This window comes from Sturnus vulgaris, chromosome 3 (genome assembly GCF_052056855.1).
Source record: "Sturnus vulgaris isolate bStuVul1 chromosome 3, bStuVul1.hap1, whole genome shotgun sequence".
NCBI lineage: Eukaryota > Metazoa > Chordata > Aves > Passeriformes > Sturnidae > Sturnus > Sturnus vulgaris.
The window spans coordinates 1,028,788-1,045,084 of NC_142245.1; the positions used below are offsets into that span (position 1 = coordinate 1,028,788).

General features: G+C 42.5%; 1 protein-coding gene across 7 annotated transcripts in view; it reads right to left on the bottom strand.

Annotated features, from left to right (window-relative positions):
- Positions 1–16,297, bottom strand: part of MACROD2 (mono-ADP ribosylhydrolase 2) — an 848,563-nt gene that overhangs the window by 816,879 nt on the left and 15,387 nt on the right. For all 7 annotated transcript variants that reach the window (XM_088160729.1, XM_014895167.2, XM_088160725.1 and 4 more), the window contains exon 3: positions 8,720–8,827. In XM_088160729.1, the coding sequence (XP_088016855.1) occupies positions 8,720–8,827 (108 nt within the window). The remainder of the gene's footprint in view (positions 1–8,719; positions 8,828–16,297) is intronic.

The window sequence follows — 16,297 nt, forward strand, 5'->3', positions numbered from 1 at the left end:
CACACAGTTTTGAACACCAACTCTGACTACTGCTGTTTTGCCCCATTTGCTCCATCTAGCAAATTAGGTAAGAAAAACCTAAAGCTACTTGCTCCAGTCAAAGTAGAGCTTCTCCTATTCAATACTTAACTGCACATATTTAACGAGATTATGTTACACATAGAAATGCTAACTCCCATGTTGACCTTACTGTACTACTTACAGTGACTGGGATAGTGTTGAGACAGTATCTGTGCAAACCCACAACAACCCAATGTGTTCATGGTTAGAAACAGAAAGGGAGGAAAGAACAAACATTCATCTGGACAGAGGAGTGTGGGGGCAATATTAACACTACAGGGATAATCTCAGCCTACCAAGTGACCTCTCGATGCCAAGATTTTTTAAGTAGAGAGAGGAGGCCTCAAAGAAGTCTTCACTTTTGTGTCCCAACATTTGCAAAATACTTGACTGGTTTGGGGTTTTAAAATGCAAAAGCTTGGAAAAAACCACAATGTTCCATGCCTATCTTGACTGAGAACACACTGTTGCAACTATCAGCTTAAAAAACACAATCCTTTAGATAATCCCCCACAAGTCCCGATTAAAAGTGGATTTAATATTTTGAAACGAAGCATAATTGTTCAAGACGACCTTGAGTAGTTTCTTACACCATTCTGCTCCATCAGCACAGTCAAGATGACAGCTGTACTGTCAAATGTATATTAAGACAGACTGATAGCAAGGTCTCTCCAAAATATTTTCCTCTATGAAGTAAAACAGATGCTTACAGTTCTTCCAAACCGCTCCTGTCTCCTGTTCTATTTCAAACACACACTGAACATACGTAATGAAATGGAGTCGGCATTTAATAAGCACGAGCTGTATCGATGGCCTATCCAACAAGCACGCCTCGAATACATGCATTTTGTTTCCTCTGCTTAAGCCATCACCGATTTTACGTCCAGGAAAATTAAGGTACGCACGCCTAGAAGTGGTTTTACGATAACAGGGGAACTATTGCCACCTGCTGTCAAAAAGGATTCACGGCATCCCACACCACCCCACGCTTCCCAAATGAGGGAAGACCCAGACTTTTGAAGAAAACCAACTTTGCACGTGTTTTGCTTGTGTACTGCTAGTTTTCTCTAGAAAGAGCACACACAAAAAAGGTCCAGGGTAACCATGGCATGAAGAGTCAATAATCACATTGGGGTCGGAGATAATAAATGAGTTCAGTAACTGATGCACAAAGAAATGAGGAGAACACACTGGTCCAGGTAAAACAGATACTGTCCTGAAAGCATCAACACTGAAAACAGACTTGTAAATAAATCCAGCTACCATAGACCATCAGGCTAGATAAGACTACTAAAACATCTACCTTGTCCATTTTATATTAGATTTTCAGAAGCCAGAGTATGCTGAACCCTGTCAGAGGACAGAGTTGGCCATTAACTTTGTGTCAGGGTATTTCCTAGAATCACAAAATGGCCTGTTTTGGAAGGAACCATCAAAGATCATCTAGTTCAACCCCTCCTCGCCATGGGCAGGGACATCTTTCAATGATCCAGGTTGCTCAACTTCTCTCCAATCTGACCTTGAACATTACCAGGGATCCACAACTTGTCTGGGCAAACCGTTTTAAATAGTTAGGTATCAGATACTTAAGGATCATGTACGCTCCTCTCATTCCACTCAAACTTATATGGGAGCACAGAATAACAGGAAAAGTCAAAAAGCAGAGCTCTGAACCTCAGCATCTCTGTCTGGTGCTTCAGCCCACAGTCTGTTAGTTTAAGGAGCCTTTTCAGTGCTTTGTTTCAGTGGAAAGTACATTTCCTTCTCTGCTGTTTTTTTCATGGCTTCTCAGTAAGTCACTGAACACTCACATCCCACTGCTTGAAACGATCACTTGATCCTCATTAACATGCAGTGCCTCTCTGTTTGCAGTGCCTGGCCATATGGCAGGGTGTGGCAGAGCTCTCCTCGAGGCAGAGATCGAGGCCTCCATTCCACCACCCAAGACCCTCGGCTCACTGGCACCTCACACAGTGTGGCAGGATCACGTCCAGGTGTCTGAGGCACATTTCCACCCAAAAGTCATCTGCATTAGCTACATGAGATGGCTGTGAGCACCCTGGTGGAATACTGGAATGAAAATATTTCACCACAATTCATTTCCCCTTCCCAAAGCACCCTAAAACAAGGAACAAAGTTCTTCCATGCTGTGTGCCTGCAGCACTGCCAAGCCTGTCTTTTTTTAATGCTTAAAGTCTTGAGTTATACTAATTATACCTGAGATCTTTCCAAAGTGCATTGCAACCACCCTTTCTGCAGTGCAATTCTGAGTGAGCATCCTCAGTCATAAGCCTTGGCCACAGAGTTACAGCAAATGATGTTTGACTGCGACAGCAGATACAATTCTCCACCTAAATTAAACCACACCTCCAGCAGTGCTTGCCTTCCATTTCATTCTCTTGACCACTGTCACTATACGCAGCCTTTTCCTCCAAATGAATATTACACCACAGGGAAGAACAGCATTGAAATGAAATTAGACCAAAAGCAGAGGGCAAGTTTAACCACATCTACTGCTCAGCAGCCAGGCTTAAAGCATTTTCCACAGAAAGCAGTAATAAACTCACTCACAGATGTCACAACTGAGCATGACCGATTCCCTCAACTATTAACATTGACTTTCCTGATGAGTAAGTGAGAACTGTATATAAATTAGTCTGGGGTTTTACACACAAGTGTAATTGTACCAACTGTAAAATAACTTGAGAAACCTTTGATTAACACCACAGTCTGCTCACAGCAAAGATGAAAACCAAATTAACAACAATTTGTTAGCTATATTGGTTCTATTCCTAGAGGAAATTACAACAGTGTAAGTTACATAGGCAGATGCCAGATGACTCCATACAAGAGATTTCGATACAAGTTTTCCATTTTCCTATCTCTACACTGGGGATAAAACATGTAAAGTATGTTTGCAAAATATTCTAATGGACAACAAACTCGCTAAGAAGCTCCCAGTATAATCGACCAATTATGTTTAGCTCAACTGAAAAAAAAAATAAAATAAAACCCCCACAAAAATCAATACTAATAAATGTAAAAATCTCATGTCAAAATACTGTAAAATCTGCCCTTAAGTTGCTCACATTTTGTTTCTTCAATATTCAATAGCAGGAACATTTGAGTAAAGAGACTTATTTTCATAGCAAATTATTGAATAATAATTTCCAATGAGCTCTAGAGTAAGAATTACTGGTCACTGTAAAATAAAAAGAGGGAGAGTAAGTATACACACAATACCAGATCAGGCTCATTGACTGACTCAATACCTTCATAATATTCAGACAGGCCACTTCTAAAGTAATTTCTACTTCAGAAGTTAGAAGATGAAAATTCTGTGTGATAAATTAAGTTGCCAAATGAAATGGATTAGCAATCAGTGAAATTGCCTGATGTCAGATCTGTTCCAGATTAGAATCCATCCTTTTTCCCCACCTGTTCATTAAGCACCAAGTTCAAGGCAACTGCAGTGACTGATTGCACATTAACGAGCTGTTTGTGTGGAAAGGCAGAGTTCAGTCCCTATCTATACTTACACACTTATACAAGTGTAATTCACTGATAATATATTCAGTTCCCAGTATCAATACATAGCTCTTCTACCTTGATGTGTAATTTTGAGCTTGGGAAAAGAAACTCATTAAGTTAAACAGTCATATTCAAGGTCAAGGCCAGGAAATGATGAATCTGGAAGAAAATATGTTGCTATCTCCAGAAAAAAAAGCTAGATAAAGATATTGCTGTGGCACAAAAATACTGAAACATGGTTGTGAAGTCAGAAGCCTGAGGGAAGAAAGACATATTTCACTAGGAAAGGTGAGATTCAATATGAAAATATCTATTTCATCCTATTAATTGAGTCATGCAGAGGCTCCTCACGCAGAGGCTCCAGTGAAAACCAGTCCTGCAACAAGCAAAGCAACCACAGGGTATTTAAAACTGAATGTTTTTCAGTTCCACAGACATTCAGTACCGGGACAGTGAGGTCAAGCAGGACAAGCATTACAAACTCTTACAAATTTGTTTAAAAACTCAGCTGTAATTCTCTCCCTGGAAACACTTCTGCCTCTTAAAGCAACCAGGAGACCATCACCTGCATGCACCTTCCCTCAGCTGGCCCTGCACATTGTGCCAAGGGAGCTGAGGAACCTGCTCCTGCCAAACCAGCATTCCCAGCTGAGGCAGCTCACTGCACACAGGAAGATGTGTGATGCTCTTCTTGAGCAATGTGAGGCTCAGTTACTAAATTCCAGCATCAGGGGTTAGTAAAAATGGGACATAAAAAGTTGTTTACTTAGGTTAGTCACCAACTCTTTTCTCTCTTTATCAGATAAAGATTTTAAATCATGCTTGTTTTCTCACATAGAAAAGATATTTTTAAAAATGAGAGTTTTGATTTTTGAGTTATTAAAAATGATTCCAGCACTCAAATACAGTTTAAAGGGAGACACCTAGTTGCTATAACTGTAGCAACTCTCTAATTGCAAACTCATACACAATAGTACAGACTTATTACCAGTACTGTCTAATTGAATAGACATGAACATCTTCCTTTTTCCTGAAGATCAAAGGTTTCTGTTCTCAGTACCATACTTCTGTACTGATACCAAGAATATTTTTCAAAGATAAGAAGAAATATTATCTCTTCTAGTGTTCTGCAAGTCGTCATCCTCCTCCTCCCTACCAGATAAAAACAAGGAAAAGCCTTTTTTCCCCTGACATCCTAGTTTCCCCTTGATCTCCCTCCTAGTAAAAAGTGCCTCACAAGCATATTAGTACATGCCTCCTTATCTTATAACTGGACAGTAAGATTTATTAACAGGTAGGAAGTGAACGAATACCTGAGGTCAGCAGTGATGAACTGCTGCTGTATGTGAGGTACACACATCCCTGTCACCCACTCCCAAAACACCACTCCTGTACCTACTTACAGTTACTGCACATGACATAAATAGCAACACCATTTTCCTTATTCAAAATGCTGAGGAAATGTAGTCCTTAACTGCTTAGTTGATACTATAAATACTGAAGAAATTGTTTTTCAAACCTTACTCAGGCTTTTATGCTTATTTCTGTATTTGGTATTGCCAGAAGGACTAAATGGCCCCTCTCTCCCCTCCCTAGACACAGACACACCACACCCCCTCCGAGCTCTGTTCTCACAATTTATTCAGATGCTGGCTAATTGTGGTTATTTGGCTTCCAAGTGCTTGAAGCACTTTTGGCATCAGGATGAAGTGACATCCAGGAACATTTAATCTGTCAAAAAGGCCAGTCAGCACAGATTAATGCAGTAAGCACATGCCTCAAGGAGAGCCTGTTTGCATTCTTAAAGTGTAATTAAAAAGTGCAGAAGAGGATATAGGAGTAAAAATAAGATTTTCATACAAGTCTTACCTGAATCCTTTAAAATATGTATTAAGCAAATAACAGGCATAAGAGGACACCTTAAGCAAAATATCAAGTGAAACTAATACTTGTCTGCAATGCAATCAGTAGTAAGGAAGTTTTAGGAAACCATTGTGGTAAGGAAAAGACATTTATAGGGGTAGATAATTGACATCAATTTTAGCAAAATCGCCCATCAGCTCCTTTTTCCAGCTCCTTTCTTTCTCTCAATACATCTCAGTTCCTCACTCTAGTCCTGAATGATTTCTAAGAGGCTGTTTTGATGTGGCTCTTTTGACAATGAGCAAAGACACAAACTATATGTAAAATATTTTTGGAAAGTAGGCAACATTCAGTTTGTCTGCTAAAAGTCTAGGACAAAAAAGGATCCTTTTGCAGAAGCGTTCATCAAAGATATCCCGATATTTAGCTGCCTAAGTTCACCTTTTATATTAATTTATGTCTCATTTCCACCTTACATATTTGAGAAGACACATTTTTTTAGCCAGTATGTTTGCATCCAAATCTGGAGACAATCTGAACCACCTGGAACCCTTCCACAGCCCCAGAATTTGCCAGACCATCCTCTTGACTTCAAGCATGTTTAGTTCTTTGCATAAGTCAATGTAAACATTCAACCTGTATCTTCCTGTGGCTTTAATTTGGATATGACTCGCTGTATTTTAAACTATTTATTACAGGAGACAGTTAATGGAATTTCTAAATTCAGAGAGGAAGTCTCCAGAGGGCCTCTTCCTCCCTTCCTAACCCAGAGCTTGCAACAGATAGGAGAAGTCAAATCATTAACATTTGGGGTAGTCAAAAGGCATTAAGTATAAAAAGAACTTGCACAGGTTTACCGCCAATGAACCTTTCTCCAATTCCATATTCAACAGGCTACGTTTTATTCAACTTACACACAGAAACTGGTACTGTGGCTACTTACTGCTTTGTGTCTTTGAGGCTTGGACAACTTCAGTAGCAGAACAAAAAGCAGCTTTTCTGCTTGGAGTTCTTTGCAAAAGCATCAAAAGGTGCAGAAGCAGGTGTTTAGATACTGTCTAAGAGACACTACAATTTCACTGAAACATGGATTTAAAAAGAACCTCAGTACAGCAGATGTTTTGCATAAATAATATGGACCTTGAACCAAAACACCTTCTTCATGTAGCTTTCCAGTTATCCTCCACAGTTTGAAAGGTTAACAGAAAAAAGTAACACTGAAGCCATGAGCTAATCAAAGGTTTAGACTTAATTACTGCACTGACATATAGGGAGCATATGGTTTTTCCAAAGTAAGTGTAGGTTAGCATTTTAATCTAATCTTATTAATATCTCATAATAGCTAACATATTATGCCCTTTAGGAACTATAGAAGGTTACAGAAGAATCTTTAAAATCCACCTGTACCAATGGCCTGGCCAAAGGACTGCTGTGTTGTGTCCATCTGATACACCACAGTATCACTGTATAAACATGTTCCTTTTGATAAGCAGCTTTGCCAACATCTAATCTGAATCTCCCCCCTTTAAGCCCAAAATTCAATTTACAGAAGACAACAGTAGAAGCAATTAAACTTTCTAGATACTTTCAGTGTTACGTCCCTCTTCAGGTGTTCCAACCTCAGTCTGTTTTGAGTGGTCTTTAAACCTTTTCTCAAAATTGCATATCAATACATGTTGATTTGATTCTTTCTTTTTCCTCCTCAGAAAGATGCATTTCTCACCAGGATGGCAGGCACATAATAGGTTTATAGACAGATAATATCATTTGCAGTCTGGGATATAGGTTTTTTTGGACCTTTCAGGAGAATTAAAGGGGGATTTAAATCAAGAAAAGTGAAGTATTCCTATTCTAAAGCTCATCAGTAAGTAGTTCCAGCCTGTAATTGAAGGGAGGCCTATGAACAAAGAGAAGCTAAATATAAATGGAGAGAAGTGTGCTAATATTGACTTGCTGGAAAGCAATAAAGTTAGGAAGTCAGCAAAAGCACTACTGGAAAAACCATCTTAACAAAGAATGAGGAAAAAAAATATTAAAATATTAAAGCTTCAGAGGCCTTGTCAACACAGTGAGGAGAGGATCATGTTATATGGGTGCTACCGTATTGTTTGTAATTTAGGAAGGTTTTTCTGCATCATTAAATTTTTTTGCACAGGAATACTGTACTTGGGTTGTAAAAATGTATTTTGAAATGGCTAAAGAGTCCACCTGTACTTCACAAAGCCCATCAGCAGATGTCCACTGGTGAAGTGGGATGTCATACAAGAGAGTCTGTTCATTGCCCTCTACACTGTTTGAGCAAACATTCCTTTGCTCTTTACAGACATGAACCAGTAGCTCCACACAGCATGTTCCTCTGATAAAGCAAACACATCCATTTGGGCCATGACAGCCCTGGGAACCTCTGAACTTTATTCCATCACAGAGAAGATACTGCAGCACATTTCCTTCCAAGAAATGAACACCATCAAAATTAGTTCTTGAAAATTAATCAATGCCACTCAAATACTAGGAAGAAAAAAAAAAATTTCAGCCTCAGGACACACAAATCACACATTCTTTTTGGAGTGGAGAGTGCAGGCAAGATTTGGCTATGGGCATGTGCATAGGGGTGAACCTCCCCATTGTTTTTTGTCAAAAAACTCAACTAGCTTACTATAATCTATTAATTAATTGCACAGGCATGTCCCTCTTTTTGTCACAAGATGCTATACACAGTTGTTCACCTCGGCTGCACACATGGAAACACGGTCACTGAGCATGAAGAGGTACTAAAACACTTAAAAATCTGTGGCCAAATGGCCAAAATCTTGAAAAATACAACCTCCCAACAAGAAAGCAAATATGAAAACCACATCAACCAAATTCTGTTTTCCTATCACCTTGTTGTTAAAGTTTTCATGTTATCTGGCCCAAAAGTGGCTTGATTTATAAAAGCAGACTGGAATTAGCTTAGTAACAAAAATGAACCTTCTATAACGCAAAGTGTGAGGTCTGAGCTGACCAAGTTAAGTCAAAAGATGGACACAAAATCATTAATTTTTTCATGGCAACCACGCTATCAAAGTTTCACAATAATCCCTGCCACAGCAAACGCACACAGAATGAACAGATGCAATATGAAGGAACTGGGGGAAAAGCCACATTTTCCAACAGATTTCCACAGGATGCACCAGTTTTAGGCAACTTTTCAGAGTTCACACTTGTACCATGGAGCTATAAAGGATTTTCAAGACACAGCTACATAAAATATTTAACTACCTACCAGCATTAACGATGGCATCAACCTCAAGCAGTGTAATGTCACCTCTGTAGAGAGAAACTTTCTCACTCAGACTTTTCTTCCCTTGCAGATCTTCTTTAGTGTTTTCACCTACAGACCAAGAAAGCAGAAAAACCAGGTTATAAGTGTGGCTCCGAGGTCATTATTTACAAGCCCTGAAGAGGCAGCAGTCCGGTGACACCGCTGCTGTCACACTGCAGCATCTTTCGGTTTCACCTCGAGAGGGCACCGGTAACCCACAGAGACACCAGCACTGCCCTAACGTCGCGCAGCTTGCTTGGTACTTGTTTCCAAATACAAGCTAGTAGGAAGCACTCAATCCTTATCCACATACCATCTGGTTACAAAACTGCAGAAACATACATATTTCTGGAGCGAGATCCATCAAATAATTTTATTTCATCATCACAAAGGCGTAAACTGCAAAAACAAATTGAGGAATTAAGATTACTCTCCTAACCAGAGTAATTATTTCTCCAATCCAGAATTATAACAAATGAGTACAAAAATATACAAGCACACCATTTGCAAGCAACCCAAAATTCAGAATGACTTCTGAAGACATGCAGCCAGACAACAAGCCTGAAAAAAAACGCACGCAAATTTTAAACTTGGAGCTTTTTCACCCTAAATTGCTCAACTAGAAGGAGGCAGGTGGTGAAGACAACATACACTAGCTTGCAACAGATTTGTTACTAAATAATGTTACCATAGGTCCCTTAGTCCTGTAAACTCTTGAGATTTTGCATCACCAAATCACTTCATTTATATCCAATTCAGTCTATAGAACAGCTCAGTTACCTCGAACCCTTGCCCAAACATACTGCCCAAACCTTCACCAAGTTAGACATGCACAAATGAACCGAGGAAGACTATTAAATTCACTTTTACTATTACTTTTTAAAAATTATTTCCAACACAAGTCTCGAGAAGCTTGAGTTCATCTGTTGGTCAGAAATAGAACTCATTTCCTGAGGTAACAGAGTGTGAATCAATTTCAAATCTTCAAAACAAGTGAAGTTTGTTGATAAACAAAAACAGTCCTCAATATTTCGTGAAAAAGTAGAAGCAGGCCAAATTTGTCTCCCTAGTCTTATCATTTATTTCCATCAGCTCAAGAATACAAACTCAGACATGCCAGCAGCTCCTTGCTGAGCACATCCCCAAGCTCCTGAGGTCTGTCCCACAGTGGCATGACAGAGCAGCAGGCTGAGACAGCCATATGATCAGACCCTCCGGTCTGGCCTTGCCTTGACATTCCCAGCCTCTGGCTGCCAAGGCAACAGCCTTGTGACATCGCAGCTGATGCCACCACCTTGCTCAGAGCCCGTGGGCGCCGCTCAGCTCGGCTGGGGCTGAGGGTCAGAGATCGCAGCTCGGCCATGCTCCGCCCGGGGCTCTCCGTGCTCCTGGGGCTCTGCGTGGCCTCGCTGCTCCCCGGTCCCCTCGGAGCTCGTAGCTGTCCCGCCAGGAACGCGGCCCGGCTGCCGCTCCCAGCCCGGCACGGGCAGCAGCGTGCGGGCGCTGGCGCGGGCAGCGCCAGCCCGCGGGCCCTGCAGGGCCACTGCTGCACCTTCTTAGCCCTGTCCCTGCTGCTCGCCGCGCTCGGCCTCGGCTGCAGCCTCCGCAGAAAAGCCCGGAGGCAGCGGAGAGAGGTGAGCCACGGGCACCGGGCAGGTGGCACGGTGCCAGGGGCCGGGAGCTACAACGTGCAGGGTGAGGAGCGCCAGCCCCTGTGGAGAGCAAAGCCTGGGCAGGCACCAAGGCTCCTGCGCCCCTTGCCAGCCCCGTGCCCGAGCCCGGAGGAGAGGTGCGGCTCAGCCCCCTTCCTCCCAGGAGGAAACAAGGACAGGCTGAGCCACCAGAACGAGACAGGACCTGCCCGAGGGCTTCTCCACACGGCCTGCAGCCTGGGGAGCCCAGCCAGGCCCCAGATTCCCCAGGAGAGCCCAAGGGGGCCTGGCCCCCGCAGCCCCTCTGCCCCTTTCACCGAGCTCCCTGCCCTGTGTCTCCCAGCAGAAGGCCTGGACACGCTCAGCCTGGCCAAGGAGCTGCTGCCTGGCTGACTGCTGCCCCCTCAGTGACGAGGCGACCGAGGTGCTCGGCCACCAGCAGCAAAACTCTGCCTCCATCGGGAGCCTCCTGAGGCACCTGCGCCAGCGCTGCCTGCGGGGGGACGCGCTCCAGAGAGCGAGGAACAACAGAGCGGGGAAGGACTTGGACGAGGAGGCAGCGCTTTCTTTCTCTGACTGAAAAAACAACGCCTGCTAGGCAAATGGAGCAATGCATTGCAAGATTACGCATACAGATTATTATTATTATTATTAAAATTATTTATTAAATAAGACAGCTTTTACTTCTGTTTTAACTTTAGTCTTGCAAACAAGTTGATTGTAACTCTTACGAGAAAGTGAAGTCAGTGGCCACAAAATCATCTCTGCACACACACTCACAAAGGATGGAGCTGATTCTGGTACATCCTTTCCAAACTTTGGGGGTTTAGACTATTACTGACAACACACAAGAGTGGAAACACTGCTGTAGGTCCTCCTCTTGTCTCCTCTGCCCCAGCCTCAGTAATACATTACAGCTGAAAATCTTCACCAGAAACAGTTCAACATTCATGTCCCACCCCTCCTCTTTTTCCCCTCTAGATCCAGCCATCATCTTCTACCCCTCTGCCTATACAGTCCAATTTAATTTAGCTTTTCCTCCTACATCATCCTTTGGTACTTCAGCCATGTTCAAAACATCTCAGAGTCCACAGAGCCACAGCTTAAAGTAGGATGAGGTTGATTACCTGAGCTCTTAACATCAAAAAGAGAAAATAGGCAGTCCTAGCCCTCAGCTTTGTTTACAACTCCTTCCAGATCACTCCTAAAAAAAAGGGCCTTTACAGCTTGCACAAGGGCAGAAAAATGCTTTAGATTGAGTCCACAAAAACTGCACTTGAAAAGAAAATGGGTAAAGTTCATCTGAACCAAGTGGCCAAAGGACTGTCAGAACATCTCACTAGAGGGAGCCCCCACCCAGGACATAAATGTACTCAGCTGGTGCAATGGACAAGGATGGCACAAACCTAGAGCATTGGAAAAATCAGCCCTGAAACTCAATCATTGCTCAAACAGCCAGAGTTTTCAAGTCTAATATAAAGTATATTAATTTTTTAAACGAGTCTCAAGCATCCAATTACAGAAATCCCTACAGCAATACCGAAGAGCTTACCACTAGAGGGAAGAGAAAAACCTATAGCTTGAGGAGTTTATTACAAAAAACCAGCACATTTGCATTTTAAAACGACTGTTAATGAAAGAGTAGAGCACACACAAAGTAGTAAAAATAGGTACCAAAGCCCCATAGTATAAAGCAATACCTATGGCAAAGTAATAGTCTCTTGGCACTCTATGACCAAAGGCCAATAAGATAAGAAACCAGAACAAGTGAGGATTGGTGGCAGCAAGACTCACAGGCTCACACTGTTATAAGGGAAGTTTGTTAAACAAGTAGCAGACTGGATTAAAAGAAAAAAAAAAGGTGAAAATAGGAGAGTTCCATCATTTCTAGTTAGTTTTAGAATTCACAGCTGAAGGAAGTAAATTAACTCCAGGTTCAAAAGAAGTAAGTCTGCCCACTACCTCATCCCTGCTACAATAGCCACTAGCAGAGACGCAGCCCCACAAGGAAGGCTTCTCTAAGAGAATCTGGAAAAAGCACCTGACCAAAGGACAAGATTGACATTATTCCCAGGTGAGAGGCAGCCCTTCCGCTCCTGGAAGAATCCTCAGCAAATACTTGACTAGGACACTAATGATTTTTCTTGGGTTGCTGAAACACAAAGGAGATGAGCAAGCTTTAAGAGTGCATCTGCCCCTGCTGGAATGTGCAGCACCGATTCTGCTACACTCTGTGCTTTTTCCCTTCAGTGTCTATTTTTTTCCTTACTTAATGCTTTGTTTCCATAAATTTCTTGCACAGACTAAAAATGATGAACTATTAGCAGTTACTAATCTCACATCTAACTCAACTTTCCCTTCCATTTGTTTCTGCATAGGCCTATGGAGCGTTAGAAAAGACAGATTGTAAGACCTGTAATAATATGTGTCTGCTTCTACTCCTACTAAGCCGGGATGATTGTACAGGAAAGGCAATTGCTTATCTAAATCAAGATAAGCATTATTTCCATATGTTCCATCACCAGGGGAAAAACGTTCACAGATGCACTGTAGTACTTCAGATTTGTAGTACAGATTTGCTCTATCACTTCTTGGACTTAAACGAGATCAGAACCTGAGCACAAGGAATAAACATCTGTTGCAGACAAATCGCTTTCTACCCAGCCAGAAATGCAGCACAACATGCAAGTCAAAAGCATTTGATGATGAACACCAACACCTTCTCCCTGGTTGCACACTCTGCCAATATGGTCTGTTTCAGCTAATTACCAAGTGGCATAATTGGATGAGCTGAGGACTAGAGCCAAGTACCAAACTCCGGCGGCAAACATACACCACGAATCACAGAATGGATGTGGTTGGGTGGCACCTCTAGTGATCAAGTCACCCAGAACAGTTGAATTTAAAGATCTCCAAAGACAGAGATTCCACAACCTCTCCAAGTAACCTGTTCCAGTGTTCAGCCAGCCTCACACTATGTGTGTAGTTTTGTTTTTCAATGCTCAGAAAGAATTTCCTCTTTCAACATGTGCCTACTACCTCTTGTCTTATCACTGTGTACCACAGAGAGATTTGAAATTTGAAATTGATTCAAGAGATCTCTTTTACACCCTCCACTCTCTTTATGAACACTGATGAGATCCCCTCTGGGTATCTCTTCTTGAGCTCTCTCAGTCTCTCCAGGCACAGGGGATGCTCCAGACCTCTACTCATGTTTTAATCATCTTTGTGGCTTTGGTGCATGAACTACACTTCCCAGTTCTGCACCACCTCCTGAGGTCACACTTCTCCCCATCCTCCAGGTCAGGAGGTCATGGGATCTCCTATTCCAAGTTCTACAGGAGGCAGGAAATATCTATCCCCTATCTGAGGGGCTTTAACTCGCCCCTGTACAACTACCCCAAAAAGCCCCGAGCTCGCTCACTCAGGCCAAGTTTAACACAGTGATATGGCTACCAGCAGCCCTCAAACAAGGGTCTAAGTGTGAGCCTTGACTTTTCAGCCACATTTAAATGGGAGCCACTGAAGACATTTACACATTACAGACAGAATGACTGGTGTACCATGAGAATTGATCAAAACACCCAGTCACTCTGAACAACCCACACAACGCTCATGCAAAATGCAATTTTCTTGTGTTACAAGGTCTTGCATAGTCCTTAAACAACCTTTTCCTCAGTCTATCCCACACAGCTTTCTATATCCCGAAAATAACAAAGCTGAGAGGCAAAAAAACCATTTAAGTCTGGGAAAGAAAGAAGTAGAAGGAAAGGACGAGCCTGCCTTTTTTTATGAAGCTTTTGTAAACCAAGGGAAGACTTGGTATGTAATGATAAAGCACCAAAAACCAAAGTTTGAGAAAGGAGTAACAACAAACGAGGAGAACAAGAACAGGAATACATTCCCAATTCTAATTTGTGATGCACCCTTATCTGCAGGGACATGCAACTGTCAATTCATAAATCAGAGTCTTCTCACTTCAGCAGCATGCACACTGACAGCAAAGACACGACACAAGTAGGCTGAGACCCTTGGGTATTTGTGAGTTTACTTGGAGAATCAGCATCCAGCTGCTCCGGTTGCTATGCTTGCTGGAGATTTCATCATTTAGGGTCCACAGAAAAGGCTGCTGGTTCAGCTGTGACTCAGAAGGAGCTGTGCTTTGTCTGTGTGAAGAAACCCATTCAATCACTGCCTTGTTTGGCTGGTTTTATAATGTGGACCTTCAGAGGGATTCCAGACTTTGTAATGATACAGTGGAATAAAAACGCTGTTTGATATGGTATTTTGCTAAATTCTTGCCCAAGCCTGATTATCAGTACCTCACTCCAAGTCATACCAAGAATTTCATTATAGATTCTTCTCAGTGAATGGCACCCTGAGTTGTCAAATGGTCAGCCAAGGTCACGTGGAGGCAAGAACTACACTACATTGACTCAAACTCAATTCTTACTTTATAACCTCCCCCTACTACAGAGAGCTCGTAACTAACAATGGAAGTCAAAAAATGGAGACACAAACACATGATACTGCTGTAGATCACTGTTCATTGCCCCATGAGTATGTTGACACTTCTCTAAAAAAACTACAGGACTACAGGTGATTCTGCTTCACTGGATTCCTTCCAAGACAAAGCAGATGCCTCCACTGCAAGAGCTGTGTCTTGGCACTATCACAGCATTCATACAACTATTCCTGGTGTGTCCAAATTGATCCAGTACCACTTGGGGTAACCATGAGCTTTCATCCACAACATACCACCAGCGGTGCAGCATGCCTTCACTCACCTTTATAAACTGTCTGAGAAAAAAAATGACTTTTCATGACTAAACAGGTATTCAGTCCTCAGCAGCACCTGTTTTACTTACCAAAATGTGAGAACCCATTTAAATAGGTGAACACGTACAGCATCAAGGAGGATTGAAATGAGTTTATAGTGGGGAACCACAAATTCGTTACTTTCATTCATTTCCTTGTTAAGCTGTCAGACAGTTTTTATTCTGTTTTCTGCTTTTTTAATTCTCTACACCACTGCTGAGCAATGACTTCTCTAGTTGAGTATTACAGCTTTTGTAGAATTTGCAGTACAGCTTGGAATTAAAATGTTACTACCAGAAAACCACAAAACTTGTGCAAAATCATCAGCAAATATTTCATGACATTGTAACTCAAAAACCTCTCTGCCTGACATAGAGTGACAACAGCTTAGCAGGTGGGAGAATGAACTTCAGTTTTCTAGCATAGGGACAGGTAGGTTAAGTGTTGGGGTTAGGATTTTTTCCTTTTGTTCTTTCAGGGAATTTTCTCCCATATGTTGCTAGGAGACAAAAATGACCGGGTACTTGAGAGAGACAAAAGAAGTTGCCAAGCTCAGGGGAGGGATGCAGCTGGCTACTCTCTCTTTCCCTGGGGGTTCCTCTGGGAAGGGCAGAGGTATCACCAGATTTGGGCTGGGGGAAGGGGTTGGGTGCAGCTCCCAGCTTTCTCTCCTGCTCTTGGCATTTGGAGGGGAAACAGGCTGCAGTCGCTGTGGGAAGAATTTGCTACCACGGTGGGGTTGTGTTTCCTGCTGCCTTCTCCTAAAATGAGTGGAGCTCTGCTCCTGAGAGCAGCCGATGCACTGGGACCTTATTAACACCTAACAAAGGCCCCCTCACCATCTGCTGGGGTACCTTAGGGAAAAATCCCAGGATCTCTGAGCCCCTTCCCCCTCCGAGAGAGTTTCTCCAGGCCCTGTTCTCCAGCCACTGCCCAGCCCCTGCCTTTCTTTTGCCACTTTGCTCTGGGTTTTTTCCTACTGTAGCCACGTACCCCCTGCCTGCTGGGACACCCCTGCAGGTCCAGCTACAGCTGCAGAGTTTCTGATGCATCTCCTTTACCATTCCAG